This window comes from Phyllostomus hastatus, unplaced genomic scaffold, assembly GCF_019186645.2.
Source record: "Phyllostomus hastatus isolate PE091 unplaced genomic scaffold, TTU_PhHast_1.1 phas_contig_283, whole genome shotgun sequence".
NCBI classification, from domain to species: domain Eukaryota; kingdom Metazoa; phylum Chordata; class Mammalia; order Chiroptera; family Phyllostomidae; genus Phyllostomus; species Phyllostomus hastatus.
In genome coordinates this window covers 14,750,656-14,766,336 of record NW_025333833.1, presented here as the reverse complement: position 1 = coordinate 14,766,336, position 15,681 = coordinate 14,750,656, and the positions used below count along the sequence as shown (strand labels likewise).

General features: G+C 51.4%; 1 protein-coding gene across 4 annotated transcripts in view; it reads right to left on the bottom strand.

Annotated features, from left to right (window-relative positions):
- PTPN14 (protein tyrosine phosphatase non-receptor type 14) overlaps positions 1–15,681 on the bottom strand; it is a 154,697-nt gene that overhangs the window by 7,760 nt on the left and 131,256 nt on the right. For all 4 annotated transcript variants that reach the window (XM_045838313.1, XM_045838311.1, XM_045838312.1 and 1 more), the window contains 5 exons: positions 12,858–13,001; positions 11,575–11,793; positions 8,499–8,627; positions 5,909–6,143; positions 2,217–2,380 (listed from right to left, as the gene is read on the bottom strand). In XM_045838313.1, coding sequence (XP_045694269.1) covers positions 2,217–2,380; positions 5,909–6,143; positions 8,499–8,627; positions 11,575–11,793; positions 12,858–13,001 — 891 coding nt within the window. The remainder of the gene's footprint in view (positions 1–2,216; positions 2,381–5,908; positions 6,144–8,498; positions 8,628–11,574; positions 11,794–12,857; positions 13,002–15,681) is intronic.

Below are 15,681 nucleotides of genomic sequence, written 5' to 3'. Positions count from 1 at the left end.
CGCTCCTCTCCCAAAATAAGGGTTTGAAGCTCCCTCGCCAGGCCTGGAGCAGGGCGAGGCACAGGACTTCTCTCTCCCTCCCCATCTACCGACAGCCATCGTGGGAAACGGGCCCGGCGAGGCCGGCTATATTTGTGCTGGGGAAGGGAAGTGAAAAATATGAGTCATCCAGCTATCTTTGAATATCAATGGGAACAGAAGTCCTTTCTGGACCGGCCACTTTGCGACAAAGAATGTTCTGGCATGCAACTGGGCATTGAGGAAATCCGCTATGTTTGGACACGCCAGGGAGAGGTGACCGCCCGAGCCCTGGTCAAGTCCGCGCAAGGCCCCAGGGGCCGGACCCCTCACTCCGCGCTGGGCTGGCTCTGACGTGAGCCGTTTATGTTCTACTGGGTCAGTGACATCTGGTGACCAGTGAGCCTTCACGGCATCGCATCACGGAGGCCAGGTCTTTGATGGGTCTCCAAAGAGCTCAAGAGAGCCATCCTTCATGTCAGATGAGAGAGAGAACAGCTTCTTAAGGTGAAAACGAGGAGGGGAGTGGGAGAGGGGGCATGCACAGGGAATGGAGAAAAGAAGAATTTGATGAAGAAAGTGATATGAGGGGGGAGGCAGTGACATGTAAGGGGGGAGGGGGTGACAAGACCCTTCTTCCTTCCTTGGAGCCCACGGTACCCCCAGGGCACCCAGGGTATGCTTGAGTCACAGGTCCCCCGGTCCACTGTGTCTCACCCCATCTCCCAGCATGGCGCGCATCTGGGACTGAGCGGCAAGCTATTCACTCCGCTGCAGACTTACGGAGACTTCTAACGGGGACAGGCAAGCAACGAGCGAGAAGTCGTATGGGGGACAGAAGGGTGAAAAGTCATAGAAGATGACGGAATCTCCCTTACGTCACTTTGACTGTTTTTTTTCAATGACAGGCCATGTCATACCAAACACCTGTCCTGTGTTTCAGCTGTACAAACGTTCATCTGTACAGACTGAAAGTTTCCAAAATTAACTCTTTACAAGCAGGGAGTTTAAAAGTCCTTTGAACACATCTAAATGTAGCATTTATTGTTTTCCTGGAAATTGCAATATAATGAATTTCGTGGGGCAATGATTAATCCAATTTCGGAACCGCTGATGCTACTGAGTAAGTGCACATGTTATCACATAAATCCCTTCACAGCATATGCATTGTAATACTCCCTAAAAACTACCGAACCACTTTAAAAGTTTCCTGGATTCGCCAAGCTGTGTAACGTAGACAATGAGCAAGGACCCAAGGACACTTGTCGGGGTTTGGAGGTGGAGGGCAGACTGGCAGTAACTGGGGGCCAGGGGTAGGGGATCTCGTTTCTCTCCAAGGCACCGCTGCTTCGGAGCCACATGGCACTGGACGAGTCCCTAGCCAGTTTCTGGGCCTCAGTTTCCCCGCCTGCAGAGCAGGGGGACGGACGTGCACCCAGTCCCTACACGTGGCTGCTGTGAGGACCCCAACTGAAAAAAACAAGGGCAGCCCAAGGCAGATGCTCTTTAGCCCTGACTTCTGCGTGCTTCATCCTGAGGAACTCCGAAGCCCCTCAGAGTACCTCCCTGATCTGCGGCAAGAAGGGGGATCCATGCACTGTGCCGCCAGTCCAGCCACGGCCCCTTCTCTGGGGAGAAGAGCTGGGCGTGACCTCAGCAAAGGCACGCAGACGGTCGACCCCGCTTTGTGTGTGTCCACGCCGCCGCAGGCCTAGACAAGAGCCGACAACAACCCCTTGCGAGAAACCCGCTCTGAAGAACGACAGCCAGTTTCACACTCCACACATTCCACACAGGATCCAGGCCAAAACACGTCTCCGACGCGCCAGACGCATCTGAACTACACGCGACCGAATAACCCGCCAGGGGAAATTACCCACAATAAAACCAGACTGTCTACAAAACACGGCCGACTTCTGGAAGGAGACGTTGACTAAGATGGGACTTTCTAAACGGCTCCTATCTCATACTCCGATCTCTCTCCTGTACGCTGTGGACCTCCGCACGGCGCAGTGAGCGACAGCAGATAGGGAGGCAGTGAGTGTCACCGCACCGTCCCAGAGGGAACCACGGGTCTGGAAGGCCCGGGCCAGCACCGAGGAAATCAGGCCCTGGAAAATAAGGGCACGCGAGGAGAAAGGGTGGCTGTGGGTAGATGTGCTCAAGGCGGAGTGTTGGGGAAGCCCAGAGTGACTCACTTCGTTGTGCTCCAGGCAGTAGATCATCAGCTCGGAGAGGATGACCACACCGGTCCTCCCCACCCCGGCACTGCAGTGCACGACGATTGGAGGGTGCTGGGTCCTGGTGCCTTCCAGCATGCTGTTGGTGTGCCGGCGGACCGACTGGATCTCCTCCAGGTAGGCTGCAAGACAGAATGCGAATCTGGTCACCCCAGTCCTGCGGGGCGTTGCATACAAGTGAGGGGGGAAAGACAAAAACTGATGGTGAATCTTTTTCTTTTTTTTAAAGTGACAATAATTTACAGTTCTTACAAGACACTAATTATTTGGCTGGTACTCACTGTACAAGTCCTGGAGCCAGAAAGGACCAGCTGGGAGTCAATTAGTCCATGGGAGAATTTGTTCCTTAAATTAAATAGTTCTTTTTTAAAAATTAAATTCTGGTTTCCCCTCTGCAAATCCCAAAGTCCCCCAAGCAGATGATTCTCGACATTACTTACAGCGATTCCTACTATTAACAGACGGGGATCAGAACACCAGCTAGGGCCCCTTGAATCGCCCGCCTGTCGCAGCCAATTTCTGCTGGGAAGAGCGTCCATCTGCCCCTTTCTCCCTTCTCCTCACGGAGTGAGTGAGTGTCAACCGAGGCTTGACTTCATTTTCAGATTTTAAAATAAGACTCGATGGGGCCTGCTTCTCAGCTGGGATGCCCGAGGTTCAAGGAGTAGCTCACGATAAGCCACCCTCGGCCCCATTTCTGGAGGCGACGTGTTGGGACCCGGGGTCTTGCCACCTCCCCCACCCCTTCCGACCGCTGCTCAGCTCAGCAGGGCTGCGCGGGGCTCTGTTCATTACTCCCAAGGGGCACGAGTGAAAAGTTACGGCAACACTGGCCATCACGAGCATCAAAATAAATAAATAAATAAATAAGGGTAGAAATGTAGTTCTCCAACAGTCCGGAAAAAGCCCATCAGTAACTGAGAGTTTGCAGGAGCTGGCTCGGGGGGTTTGGAGGTTCCCGGCCCTCAGGAGAATCCCATCCTAACGCAGCAGCGCAGCAGGGTGCACCAGACCTGGAGACGCTCACGAGGGCGAGAGAAGGAGGTGCGTGCAAACCCGTCTCGCCCATCGAAAAGCATCTGTTTACACACAGTGAACAAAAACTCCCGATTTCCTTTATAAACTCATCTAAGTACAAAGCAATCTGGGGTAATTCCCCAAAATAAACAACGATCGCTACCGGCGCCACCGGCAGTCATGCAAAATGAGACAGGACAAGCAAGGGGGCAGACGGAGGGGCTGCCCTGAGCCGCACACCGCGCAGGGAGGGAAGCCTCCGACCCGCTGTTCTGCAGCGCGGAGAAGACAGCGGGTGACGCTGTCCGACAAAAGGCGATGCTGCCCAACAAGGGACCCGGGTTTTCTTATGCTAAATGGAGTCACAGAAATGCTGGTCTGTGAGGCAGAGGCCCCAACAAAGGCAGTTTCAGACGGCACGGGGGAGTTGGGTTTACACGGGCGCTCCCTCCAGCCACTGCACGGACGAAGCTGTCACTCAGCGAGGCCCTCCGGGGGCTGGAAACGCTCAGTCTCCGCGCAGACAGGCGATCTGAGCTGAAGCTGGGAGGGCCAGCGGGTCTCAGACCCCACTCGGCGCACCTGCCCCGAGTTTCCCAGGAGTGGGAACTAGCACATGTAGATCGTTTAAAAATGCTTTCTCGGTCATTCGGATGGGCCTTCCTTCCGTGGGTCCTGATTTAGAAGATCTGGCTTTAATTTCAACCACCTTAGAGGCTCGATCTTTTACCGGCGTTGGCGGTCAATCACCCATCTGATCCACCCATCTGATCTACCTTTGTGGTTTCCATAGTCTGCATCTTGGAAACGCTTCGCATCAACCCGTTAGAAGGGAATAAAAAGAACGCTACAATGAGGAGAGTTCTGCAGAGGTCACTGCCCCGCTTATTAGGATCTGAGCTACGGGCAGCGGCTCGACCTCAGGCCAAGCCTCTCCAGGTCCTGCTCTAGACCCTGGGGTTCCAGTCCCCTTTCTCTTCTCTGCTTACAGCCTCCACCTCCTGCGGTAGCATCGTTGCCCGAATGGGAAATTAAACACCTGTATCAGCAAAATAAGTCTGCATCGAAATCTTTGCGGAGAAGTTCGAGAATGGTGCTTAAAAGCCTGTCTTCTCTGTCTTCCCCGCCTCCCTGCCCTGCCTCCCACTCTGAAGGAACAGCAGAGCAAACTCTCAGTGCTGGACTGATCCAACGTCCAGATGATGGACCCCTGGCACTAGCCACAGGTACCCTACCAGCTGGGGAGGCAACCACCCAGCAGGCAGAACAATAGACCTTCAGAGAGCCCGACGCCCTCCTTCCTAGGCCTCCTTCCTAGCGGGGTCAGGAAGGAATGGGCTCTCCCCCCAAGGGCACGGCATTTAGGCGAGGAAGGAAGGGGACGCTCTGCAGCTGTCATCAAAAAGCGGGTACCCTGTGAGCGCCCATCTGGGATCCAAGAGATCGCCAGTTCAATTCCTGGGAGGGGCACATGCCTGGGTTGGGGGCCAGGTTCCCAATTGGGGGCATGTGAGAGACAACCCACATTGATGTTTCTCAAGCACATCAACGTTTCTCTCCCTCTTTCTCCCTCCTTTACCCTCTCTCTAAAAAATAAACGAAACCTTAAAAAAAAGGCAGGTGACAGTATTGCTGTCACCCCTGGACTGTAATCGCTGGCCTGCCTTTCTCACAAGACCTCGAGCACCTTTAACACAAAGATCGCTGCATCCCTGCGTCCCGCGAGTCCAGGCTGTGCTGGCCACATGGCGGGCACACGCCCAGCTCGGGCCTTTCAGACAGAGTACTGCGTGTAATCTGGGAGAGAATGCGCTTCCCAGGTAAGCACATCCTGAAAAAGCATGGAAATGAATGACTCCAAAAATGACCGTTTCAAGCCTACAAGTGGGTTTCCATAATTCCTAGCATCTTAATCGCAGGTCCTGACGGAAACTTACTGCTACCGGGAAATACAGGGCTTGTGAGAGCAAAAAATAAATGTCTTAACTTTAGTGTTCTGTGGGGTGGTTTTAATTATGGTGAAGTACACATAACATAAAATTGATCATTTTAATCATTTCTACGCATACAATTTCAGTGGCATTAAGCATATTCACAACCTTGTCCAAACATCACCGCTATCCATTCTAGAACTTTCTTGTTGTCCCAAACAAACTCTGTACCAGTCAAATAATAACTCCTATTCCCCTACCCCCTAACCCCAGGTAACCTCTATTATACCTTCTACTTGTGCAAAGCTATGCATTCTGGGAACCTCATATAAGGGGAGTCATACAATATTTGTCCTTTTGTGTCTCGTTTATTTTACTCAGCACAATGTTTTCAAGGTTCGGACATGTAGCATGCACCAGAATAATTATTAACGAGTAGCTAAAGTTCTAAATCCAGGTAGAAGGTTTAGTTTGCCACAGTTTTCGCTTATTTGCATAACAAGTAAAGAGAATACAGTAAGTGCCATGACTTGTCTTCTCTGCCCTGCATACACTATACGAAGGGTCACATCCGTCAGTGACATGCATCACTGTTACAATACTTTTGCCTCTTAAGGGAAAGCATCCCCTTTCCACTTCACCTCCCACAGATACGACCGCTGATTCAGCAGGTAAAACCATGACTAGGAAGGGAAAACTTACACAAAAATCCTTGGACATCCTCTGGGCAGCCGTGATCCGGCCAGTCAGTGTACTGCAGATGCCACACCGTCCTTTCCTGCCCAGACAAAAGGTGCTTGACCTTCAAGCCCGTGGTTGCATAGCAACCAGAATCTGTTCGGAACTTTGTGGTGACCTTGAATTTGCCATAGGTGGCTGAGCTGTGCTTGGAACCCAGTTTGGGCCAGTATCGGTGGCTCTTGGTTCGTCCGCCCTCCTGAATCACACACAAAAGCAAAATTGGAAATAAGTCAGGGGAAGGAAGCTCTTATCCTCTTAATCTTAAAATCTGAGGACAGAGAAAAATATAAATAGCTTCTAAGTCACTAACTCAGCAGCGCTGTGCGGTGCCTACCAGAGATTAGGCCCTATAAATCTGAGCTAAGACCCATAATAAGATGTACAATGGTAGTGACAGCGATGAAAAAGGTAAGAGATTCACAACTGAGCTGCGGCTGAATGTTACAGAGAGACGAGCCAGCGCAAAGTCTAGAGGGGGGAAACCAGCTTGGGGTGTCGAAGAAACAGAGAGGTCTGCAGAGCAGCTGCAGTGTGGGAGAGGGTGGTCGAGAGGAGGCTGGAAAGGCGTCCTGGTCCATGGCAGGGGGGTTGGATGTCACGCCACAGACAGTGGGGAGCCAGCAAAGGTGATGGAGCGACCTTAGGCAGTGGGGTGACGGGCTCTAGCCGTCACTCTGAGTCACACTCTGCGTTTCTGATGCTCAGCCCTGGGCTCTGCTCTCTCTAGGACATGCACTGATGATGGACACAGCCTCCACCACCTAGTGTCCGTCCACCTTTTCCCCAGCCTGACCCATCTGTTTTAGTTCAGTCGACCCCTGAACGAGAGAACAGTGGGGCATACCACCTTGCTCTCTCCGTTCACCGTTCGATCTTTTCTGAGAGTGTGCCTTCTCAGGTGCTTACACCAAGGGTCTATTTCTAAACTTTCTGCAGGGTTCCGAAATCCCTGGAGTGGGGGTGGACAAGATGGGGGCTCACAAGGGGACCCCGGGCAGGGAGTGGGTGCAGACAGTGGAGAAACGCCGTGCGGCGGGAGTGGGCAGCCAGCGCTGGGGGACTGGCTCCTCACACGAGTCCTGACGCCTGGCGCACCGACAGAACAGCGCATCTCTGGGGGACACAGAGAAGCTGCCCCTCACTTATTTGGCTGTAGCAAAGCCTTGTTATGTTCGAAGCAGCCTGCCTCTTTTATTTCTCTGAGGCCTTGAATTTACGTTGCTGCTGAGCGTCTAAATCAATGACAAGTTTCGGAGGCTGCCTCACAGACAGACCACTGGACTTCGTGCTGGTGAGGCTGGCCTCTTCCGTCACTCAGGTTTCAGCTCAAATGCCACCCCTCGGCGGGCCCTGGGCTGCCCATCTGAAGAAGCTCCCAGTCACTCTCTGTCCCATTACCTGTCTGCTTTGTCTCCGGGGCACTCGCCACTGTCTGAACTTATGTGACTTGTTCGGTTCTTACCCTCCCCACCCCTCACTCTAGGGTTCAAGCTCCCTGGGGACAGCGACCGCGCCTGTCTCGTTAGGCACTGTGGCCCTCGGGTTAGCACGGATGGTGCCCTGCGTCAAGTTGAATGACATCCTCCCAACTGTATCTCGTGCAATTCCAAAAGATACAACCACCCTAGAGATTTTAGGAGAGTTAACTCTTTGTGGGAAAGCCAAATCGAAGGTCAGAGAAGGGCAGGGGCTTTAAAGAGGGGAAGTCCCTCTCACCACTAGCTTCTAACGGGCCGTCCTGGAAAGCAACTGCATGGGACAGTCGATGAAGAAAATGGGCCTTTTCCCCCCAGTCCTCTCTGTTCCTCACCTTTTAAAAATGGTTAGCAAAGGGACGTGTAACACTATACGTGGTAAAAACCACATGAAACCAGTCCCTCAAATGACTTCAAAACATAAGTTAAAATTTAATGAAAAGAACGAAAGGAAGTGGTTAAGAATTTTTTTTTCTTAAACTTGAGAATGCAACAAGAAAAGAAACAAAAAAAATGTCTCTCTGCACGGACAGCAAGCTCCTGGGGAACCACTCTGTGGCGTGTGCCCATTCTCATGCTGCCACGTAGAGTTCTCTGTTTGCAACAGTGCAACTATGTTTGACTTGGCAAAGGAAGAAAAAAAAATCCTTTTCTCTCCTGAGAGAATAAAGACCTCCACAGGAACAACAGCTTCTGGTCTCTTTTCCACCGATAAGCAGGAGGGCAGGCCGGCTGGCCATGCGCCCAAAGTGGCCCAAATTCTCGAGTTCCGATGGAAAGACCATGGCTTCGTTCAGCACCCAAGGCTGAGCAGGCTCTTTTTGTGCGTTTGATTTTAGTTCATGGCCATGCAGGGAGGAGAGTGTAAAGGCTGATGGAAATGGGATGTAATACATTGTCTTTGGGAAGCAAAACGAATTCATGCGGACGTCAGAAGAGAAGACGCATGCACGCCAAGGAGAAAAGGGTTTGCAGAGCACAGTGCTGCCGGAAGAGGCGGGGGCAGCCCCTCTCTGGCCAGCGCCCCCCGCCCCCAGCCCCCTGCCGCCCCCCGGAACAGACCGCTGTCCCCTTACCTCTTCCGCGGTGACCATGGCGATCACGTTGGCTCCCTGCTCCCACACCATCTGCCAGAAGTCGTGGCACGTGTGCGGCAGGGGCCCCTGTGTGGCTATGTAGTGCCATTCTGCCCCACCAACCACCACCTGCAAACCAAGGACAGCATTGGTGAAGCAGCCCCAAGTGCAGGACTTGCTGACCCCGGGCAGGCCACGTCGTGGGTCAGTGCCATTACCAAATACCCCGAGGCCATGCGGGTTCATAGGAAAATGCTGTTAAAATACATTTTTGTCAGCAACCCACAGTAACTATGTACGAACCAGTGCACTTCAAACACACACGTATCTCCACACACACAATACTGGATGAACGCATGTGTATATAACCTAACAGAATTTATTATAGGAACGACAGCCATGTTTACCATGTGCAATGCACTTTGATAACCCATTCTTTTCTCTACTCTAGTCTATTTCAAAACCAAGCTGGTCCTGACTCCTGAATTGACTGTACACCCCACTACGACACTGTGACCCGCAGTTGGAGAATCAGTGCTCTGTGGCATCCTTCCAAACAGTGCAGAAGTCCACCGTGGACAGAGTGGCTTCAGGAGTGATGTCCTTCTACTGCTGACTTGGTAAGAAGCGCATCGTAAACCTCGGTGGTGCCTGCCGCTGCACTGTGCCCCCCACGGTAGAGGCGTCACAAAGCCACTTAAGTCAACAGCACGGGCTCTTCTGTCACTGACTCCCCCTGTGCCGCCCCACAGCATCCAACCGAACTTTGGAGCCATGAGTTGGTTTTGGAAAATAAAATCACTACCCCGCGCGCGCTCAGAGTGACCTCGGGAGAAGAATTCTGCAGCTGCAAATTTCAGCAGCAGAAAAATCGTAAATAAGAAGCTGTGTCCGGAGGCCCAAAGGCCACGGTATCCGGCTGAAACGGTGGCCCTGGCAAGGATTCCTTCCGGGTCCCTTTCCATTCCTGGGCCTTGAGGTCGCAAAGCCAGGCTCTCACACGGCCGCCATGGCAGACTCTAAGGAGTTCTAGAAGCAATGAAGGGACCATTGTTGGAAACTTTTCCCCTCCCTTATGTTATGAAACTCCAGACTAACTTGATTCAAACAAAAACAATGTCAGTTACCGTTTGATTACACAAGGCATGTTTAGGTCAAAGCTGGCAAGCAAAATCCGTTTTCCAAGTACTGGTGGGAGGCAACATCCATATAGTTGCTGGCTGGCTAGGAGTTGGGTTATCAGTGGAGCTGGGATGGATTTTCAACATCAGCCTCCCTGGCACCCACCATATAGGAACCATAAATACTTCCAGAGTATGCTGCTGCCTGGGGCCTTCCAGCAAATTCCAAGTATTGACAGGAGGGTATTAAAAACTGCATTAAAAACACAGCAACCAGTGCTGCTAGGTAGATTTCACAGATGTGATTCCACCTCTGGAGCGAAAAAATCTCTGTTCTGTGTTAACGGCCGTTTGGAACCCAGGGAGAAAACATTGGCAAGGTAGACGAGTCTATTCCAAAACCACGGACAAGTTCTTGCAAGCTCCATGGGTCTATTAAACGCACCCATGTCTAACCCGGATCCACAGATGGGATGTGGGCCCCGGAGAACACTGGGGAAGGGAGTGCTTCCGTAAAGGACACCCAGTGGGCCCAGCTGATGCCGACTGACAGATTTTTCCAGACAGCAGATGGAAAATGGGAGAGGAGATTGGGCCAAAAGAACAGCACAGTATAATATCGCCATGCAAGATTTCCATAGGCATTCTATCAAGAAGCAGCTGTGTGAGTTGCCTCTTTGCTTGATTGCATGGCTTTGGCCATTGTCTCGCAATCTGAACGAAACCCATGCATCGCGCTGTCATCAATTCACTGAAGGGTTTCCTGGGTTCGTTTTTCATTGTTTTCGTTCTCACTCAACAGTAAGAGTGAAAAACGCAATCGGACCCATGACGGTACTCTTCCATATTTCTTTTGACAGCACTTCCTGACACTTAAAAATATATGCAGTTATCTATGCTCTGTGTGCAAAAGCATTACGCCCCACCTCAAGTAGGCTTGTCATATTTTGTACCAAAACTGTAATAACTGGTATATGGGCCAGACATCTGCCTGCATTTTGGAGGATTTGGCTACAGCTGAAAAGTCCAATGAAGAAAGGCAGGAACTCCGGGCAAAGCCAGAAACAGGTTTCTGAGGTTATTGACCATACCAGACCAATCATGTGGACCTTACACTGTTTAAAAACATCCTGTAACAATTGCTTTAACACTAGTTCATGAATAAATTTTTCTTCTTCAGAGGGCAGAGCAAATGGTGATGTTCTAAGCAAGTATGTGCTGTCATTAGAGACACTGAGGAAGGTAAGCTATTTGGAGTATGGACCCAAGTGTCCATAACTCTCAATTCTATTTGGGGTCAACCAGAGCTAATTGAAAAAATCTGTGAAATACTGAGATGGAAAGGTTTGAAGCCACTGAAATATTTAAAAAATGTAAGGACACTAACATACTGAATGATGCGGCAAATCTCGCAAGACTCGCTACTGAGCGCCCCTTTGGGTTTATGTTTAAATTGGTCCACTCTTCTAAATACGAGGCGACTTTGGGACTTCTGGTGTCACAGGCCTCCCCTGCAGCACTACCAGGGGTTATGGGTAAGCTGTGCGGCTCTTGCACGTCACAAAAACGTCCATGCAGTAAGACAATGCCTGTGACTCCCAAAGTCTCCCTCATCTGCTAATTACAAACTGAAAACTCAAGGTTTTCATGTGCGTTTCTGGGAGAGTTATAACCTGAGAGAGAGAGAAATTAAATCCTCTGTCCCGAGCCACCTTCAGAAGTAGCTGACCTGATGTTTTCCCCACGGCCCCCAGGCTTCCTTCCTGCTGCAGACACAGGCATGCCCTTCCCAGTGAGGAAGTAAGAAAGGCCCAGACGGTCAAAAACATGCCCTCGGGGTCTGGGAACGAGCCAGGGTACACAGGGGCGGCCAGTCCAACACTTTTTTCTCCCTGCATTTTCACCTCTAACCCAGCCGTCTTCTCCAGACCTTCCCGGCACGCTCCCCGCCTCACCTTGATGTGGGAGGCATTGATGTAGCCCGTGTTGTTTTCTTTGGTCGGTATCAGCTCGACTCGATTCTCCTCATAGGGCACAACTTCGCGGATCCGGCTGCGCTCAGCATTTTCGGGCAGAGCCGCTGTGCTGAAAATGCCATTCGCCTTTTTCTTTGGGATTTGCTCATATTCCGTGAACACCATTCCCTCTTCCAGCTTCTTCTTCAGGGTTCTGAACTGCAACAGAAATGAATCTTCAGCTCGCTGGACGATTTTAACCAAAAGCCCCACCAAAACAACCCGATTTCTTTCAACATTGACCCTGATGGTGTTAGTAAGGAGTTCCAAGACGTCCAAGTGAAGCTTGATTACTTGGTCTCATTACTGACCATGTTGCTAGTTCCAGTAACCAGTCTCCTTTGCACTTACACCTTCAACGGGACAAATCTGCAAGACCGGGCAAGAGCTGAAATTCACAATTGGTATTTTTGTTATTGACACCTCTGTTTAAAGTCTTAATGTAAGGAGATTTTTGGTCTTAATTACCCAAACATCCTTTTCTCCACAAACATAGCTCCTTTCACTGGGCTGAATCCGCAGATGCTACTGGTGCATAGTCCTGCAAGTCTGAGGATTAAAATAAAAGTCCCTCTCCTTTTATTCTTCCCATGGCCAAACTACTAATTACAATAATAGGTATTACTTGGATTAAATAATTCCTCTAAAGTCCCTTCTGGTTTTAAAAACAGGCTAATACTTCACATATGCTGACAGGAATCTAAAACCCTCCTGGTATTAGCACTCCACACCTGTTTCTTCAACCTCTGATAGCAAATTCAGGAACCAAAGGATCACCTTCCTTCACCTCTAAAGAAAATACTACCATGCAATTTAAGCAGCACATTAAGAGAACTCTGTAAATGATTGGGTGAAATACTCACTTTCTAAATAATGGTAATCATTCATAAAAATCATCGACATCGAGAGCCACGTCAACTGTTTAACTTTCTCACTTTGCGGAAAGGGAAAGGGGCCCGAAGACGCGGAGTGACCCGACCGAGGCCCCGTGGTCAAGGGGCTGGTCTCTTCAGGCAGCCGCCACTGGGCCCACTGGACAAAGAAACATCAGGTCCTTGGCACAGACCCACTTATTACAACACAGCTAGACTACGTCTCGCTAATCTCAAATAGAATTAATTCATCAAATAAACCCCAGTGATGGCATGTTTGGGCAAGGAGAGGGCTCTGGAATCCTCAGAGCACAGGGAGTGGGTCACGTGCTGGACCGGCCCGGTGCTTACCCTCTCGTCCATGGGAATCCGGGTGCCGTCAGCTCGGCTGTCTTCCCGCCCCGAGACCCGAGCGACCGAGAGCCCGTTCAACGCTGCCAACATCAGCGGCCTCTTCTGCGCCTCCAGGCCTGCCATCTTCTGCTTCTCTAGATTCTTGCGGCAAGAAAAGGCATGTTCTCATTGTTTATAATACCAGCGGAGTTCTGGAATGTGTTTTAATCTCCCCAAATCTGTGACTCCCCAGCCAAGGAATGCAGACACTCACCATTAGCAGGGCAAATCCAAACGCAGCCTACCCATCAATTCCCACTGTGCCGAGGAAGCCCGTGCCTACAGAGCTCTCGTGTTAAAATAGGTGAATCCGTGACCAAACAACAAGCAAACAAGAGCAAAGGCATCCTGCGACAGGGCTCACCAAAAACAATGAAAAAACAAACAAACAAAAAACCCCAATGTACGAGCAAGGTGCTAATACACCCTGCAACAGGGGCTCACCAAAACACACACACACACACACACACACACACACACACAAATACTGTGTGATGCACTGTTTAGAGAGCTGAACACACACATTGTAAAGAAAAACCTGCTCAAGTTTCCATTCTGAGGGGTTAACTAGAAGGATGTTAATCCTGTACTGAACCTCCAGTCCTTGAACTGTCACTCCCAGAATGAGAGCTGATGTGACTTAGCCAAGGAGCTCCCACCGAAGCCTGGGGCCAGCTAGGACGACGCCCCGGGCAGGCCCTTCATGAAGGACGAAGTGGACGTGGCCACGGCTCCCGACCACCGTGGTGGGACCCCGCTTACGAGACTCAGCTGTGAGAATACGCAGTTGGGGGCTGAGCAGACCACGTAGGGAGAGGTTGGAGGTTGACACCTGGCCCTCGCTGGTGGCTTTCGGACGGCCTCTGGGTCCTCACCGGCACTGCGGTCTGAGGCTGGCTCGGTCAGTGCTGAGTGCCAGGCCCCCTGCTGTGTGGCCTCGTGACCTCGGAGGTGGGCAGGGCATGAAACACCTCCTTTACTCACTTCACGCAACCCAGTGAGAGCATGTCCCCAAAATCACTTTGTCATCAAGTCGGCAGAACTGAGGGACTTTATAAAGCATGGGGAGATTTTGGGCCAAATGGAAGTGAACCAGTTTGCAGACTCCCTCCGCTGCTGCACATGAAGGGGCCCTCGTACCCCTGGTTTCTTTTCAAGCTTTTTAGTGGATTTGCTTAGTCCATCGTTTATCAATCTACTCCCCAGAGAGAGGTGTCTTGATGGGACCGTGGCGCTGGCAGACGGCACAGAGTGAGAGGGTTATTCTGGTGGTGGTGAGGGGATGGCATCTCACTCATTCCCTGGGTTCCACCCGCACCTGAGCGGGCCCTGCGTTTGTGAGCGACACTGCCCTTGAGATACAGTGCCTCCTCCAGGGACAGGGAGGACCCACTAGGCAAACCAAAGGTGCTTCTCAGGGGGAGTAACTGTGACAAGTGAGAAAACTACTGAAGAACTTTCAGCCAAAACATATAACAGCCTTAAAAATAGTGACCCTGGCCCTGGCTGGGTGGCTCAGATGGTTGGAGCATCATTCTGTGAACCACAAGACTGCTAGTTTGATCTCTGGTCAGGGCACATGCCTAGCTTGTGGGTTCGATCCCCAGTCAGGGCACATACAGGAAACAAGTGATCAATGTTTCTCTCTCCTTCTCCCGCCACCCCTCCCCGTCTCTCTAAAATCAATAAACATATCCTCAGGTGAGAATTAAAAAAAAATTAGTGACCCTGGTTTCTCCATCCCAGGCAGATTTAGAAAAATCTGAATTTACATTTTGGGGTTTTTTGTTTGCTTGCTTATAAGTCTGTTTTTGTGAGAGAGAATCCCCCCATCCCCCATGATCTCTTCAGCTGAGAATTGGTTTCACAACTCTGCAAAGTTTTGAGAGCCTAATTTTGGAAGAATGGGCCTGAAGCCCTTCTGATAGTCCTGCCTGCAGGACAGGTGCCCCTCCCGGGGCCTAAGGCAACAGGTCACGAACTCGCCCACCCGGTGGGAAAGGACAGCCCAGGGACAAACCCTCTCTCTCAGCTCCTTCTCACGTACCATATCGGCTAATTGCCAGAGATAAAAAAGGAAAAAGAAAATAAAGATCTGATTTGGCCTTTTCTCTTCCCTGCAGCGGATTTTGGATTTCGGGTCAGGAGCTAAATGTGGTTGGGCAGCAGCAGGAGCCAGAACGAGCGGCTGCCCAGACCGCAGGCCCGGGTCACCCATCCAACAGACAGGCAGCTCCTCCTGAGCTACGGAAAGCTGGCCGCAGGGCAAGTGCTCACCACCCCGGCCCCTCGAGTTCCCCTCGGGCTGCATTTTCTCACTGTTCCCCTACCCTCGGGAGGCCCAGCCTTCTCTTCTTACCTTCTTCTAAGCCACGGGAAAGCTGCCCGTTGGCGGGGAGGGCAGAGGGGCATCGGGCGTGTGGAGAGGAGGCCGGGGTGAGCTTCCTCATCAAAAGTCGGATGGAGAACCACGCGGCACTGTCACCATCATGCCCCGCACACTGGCTTGCTGAGGAACCTCCTGACCCTGCTCTAAGGTCAAGACACCCACCCCGGGAGCAGTCCTGGGGCTCCCAAGCATGTGGGATTTGGGCAAAATTTCACGGGGGACCGTGCAGTAGGGATGGGGCAACAATGCTCCTGACGAGTTAAGGGTGAGGTCAGCTATTCGCTATTATCCATCTGGACAGGATGGGACAGCACACGGGACACGTGGGAGAAGCCCCTTGCTGCCCGGTGATGATGCATGAAGCTCCGTGTAGCAAATCCATGCCCTGAGTCT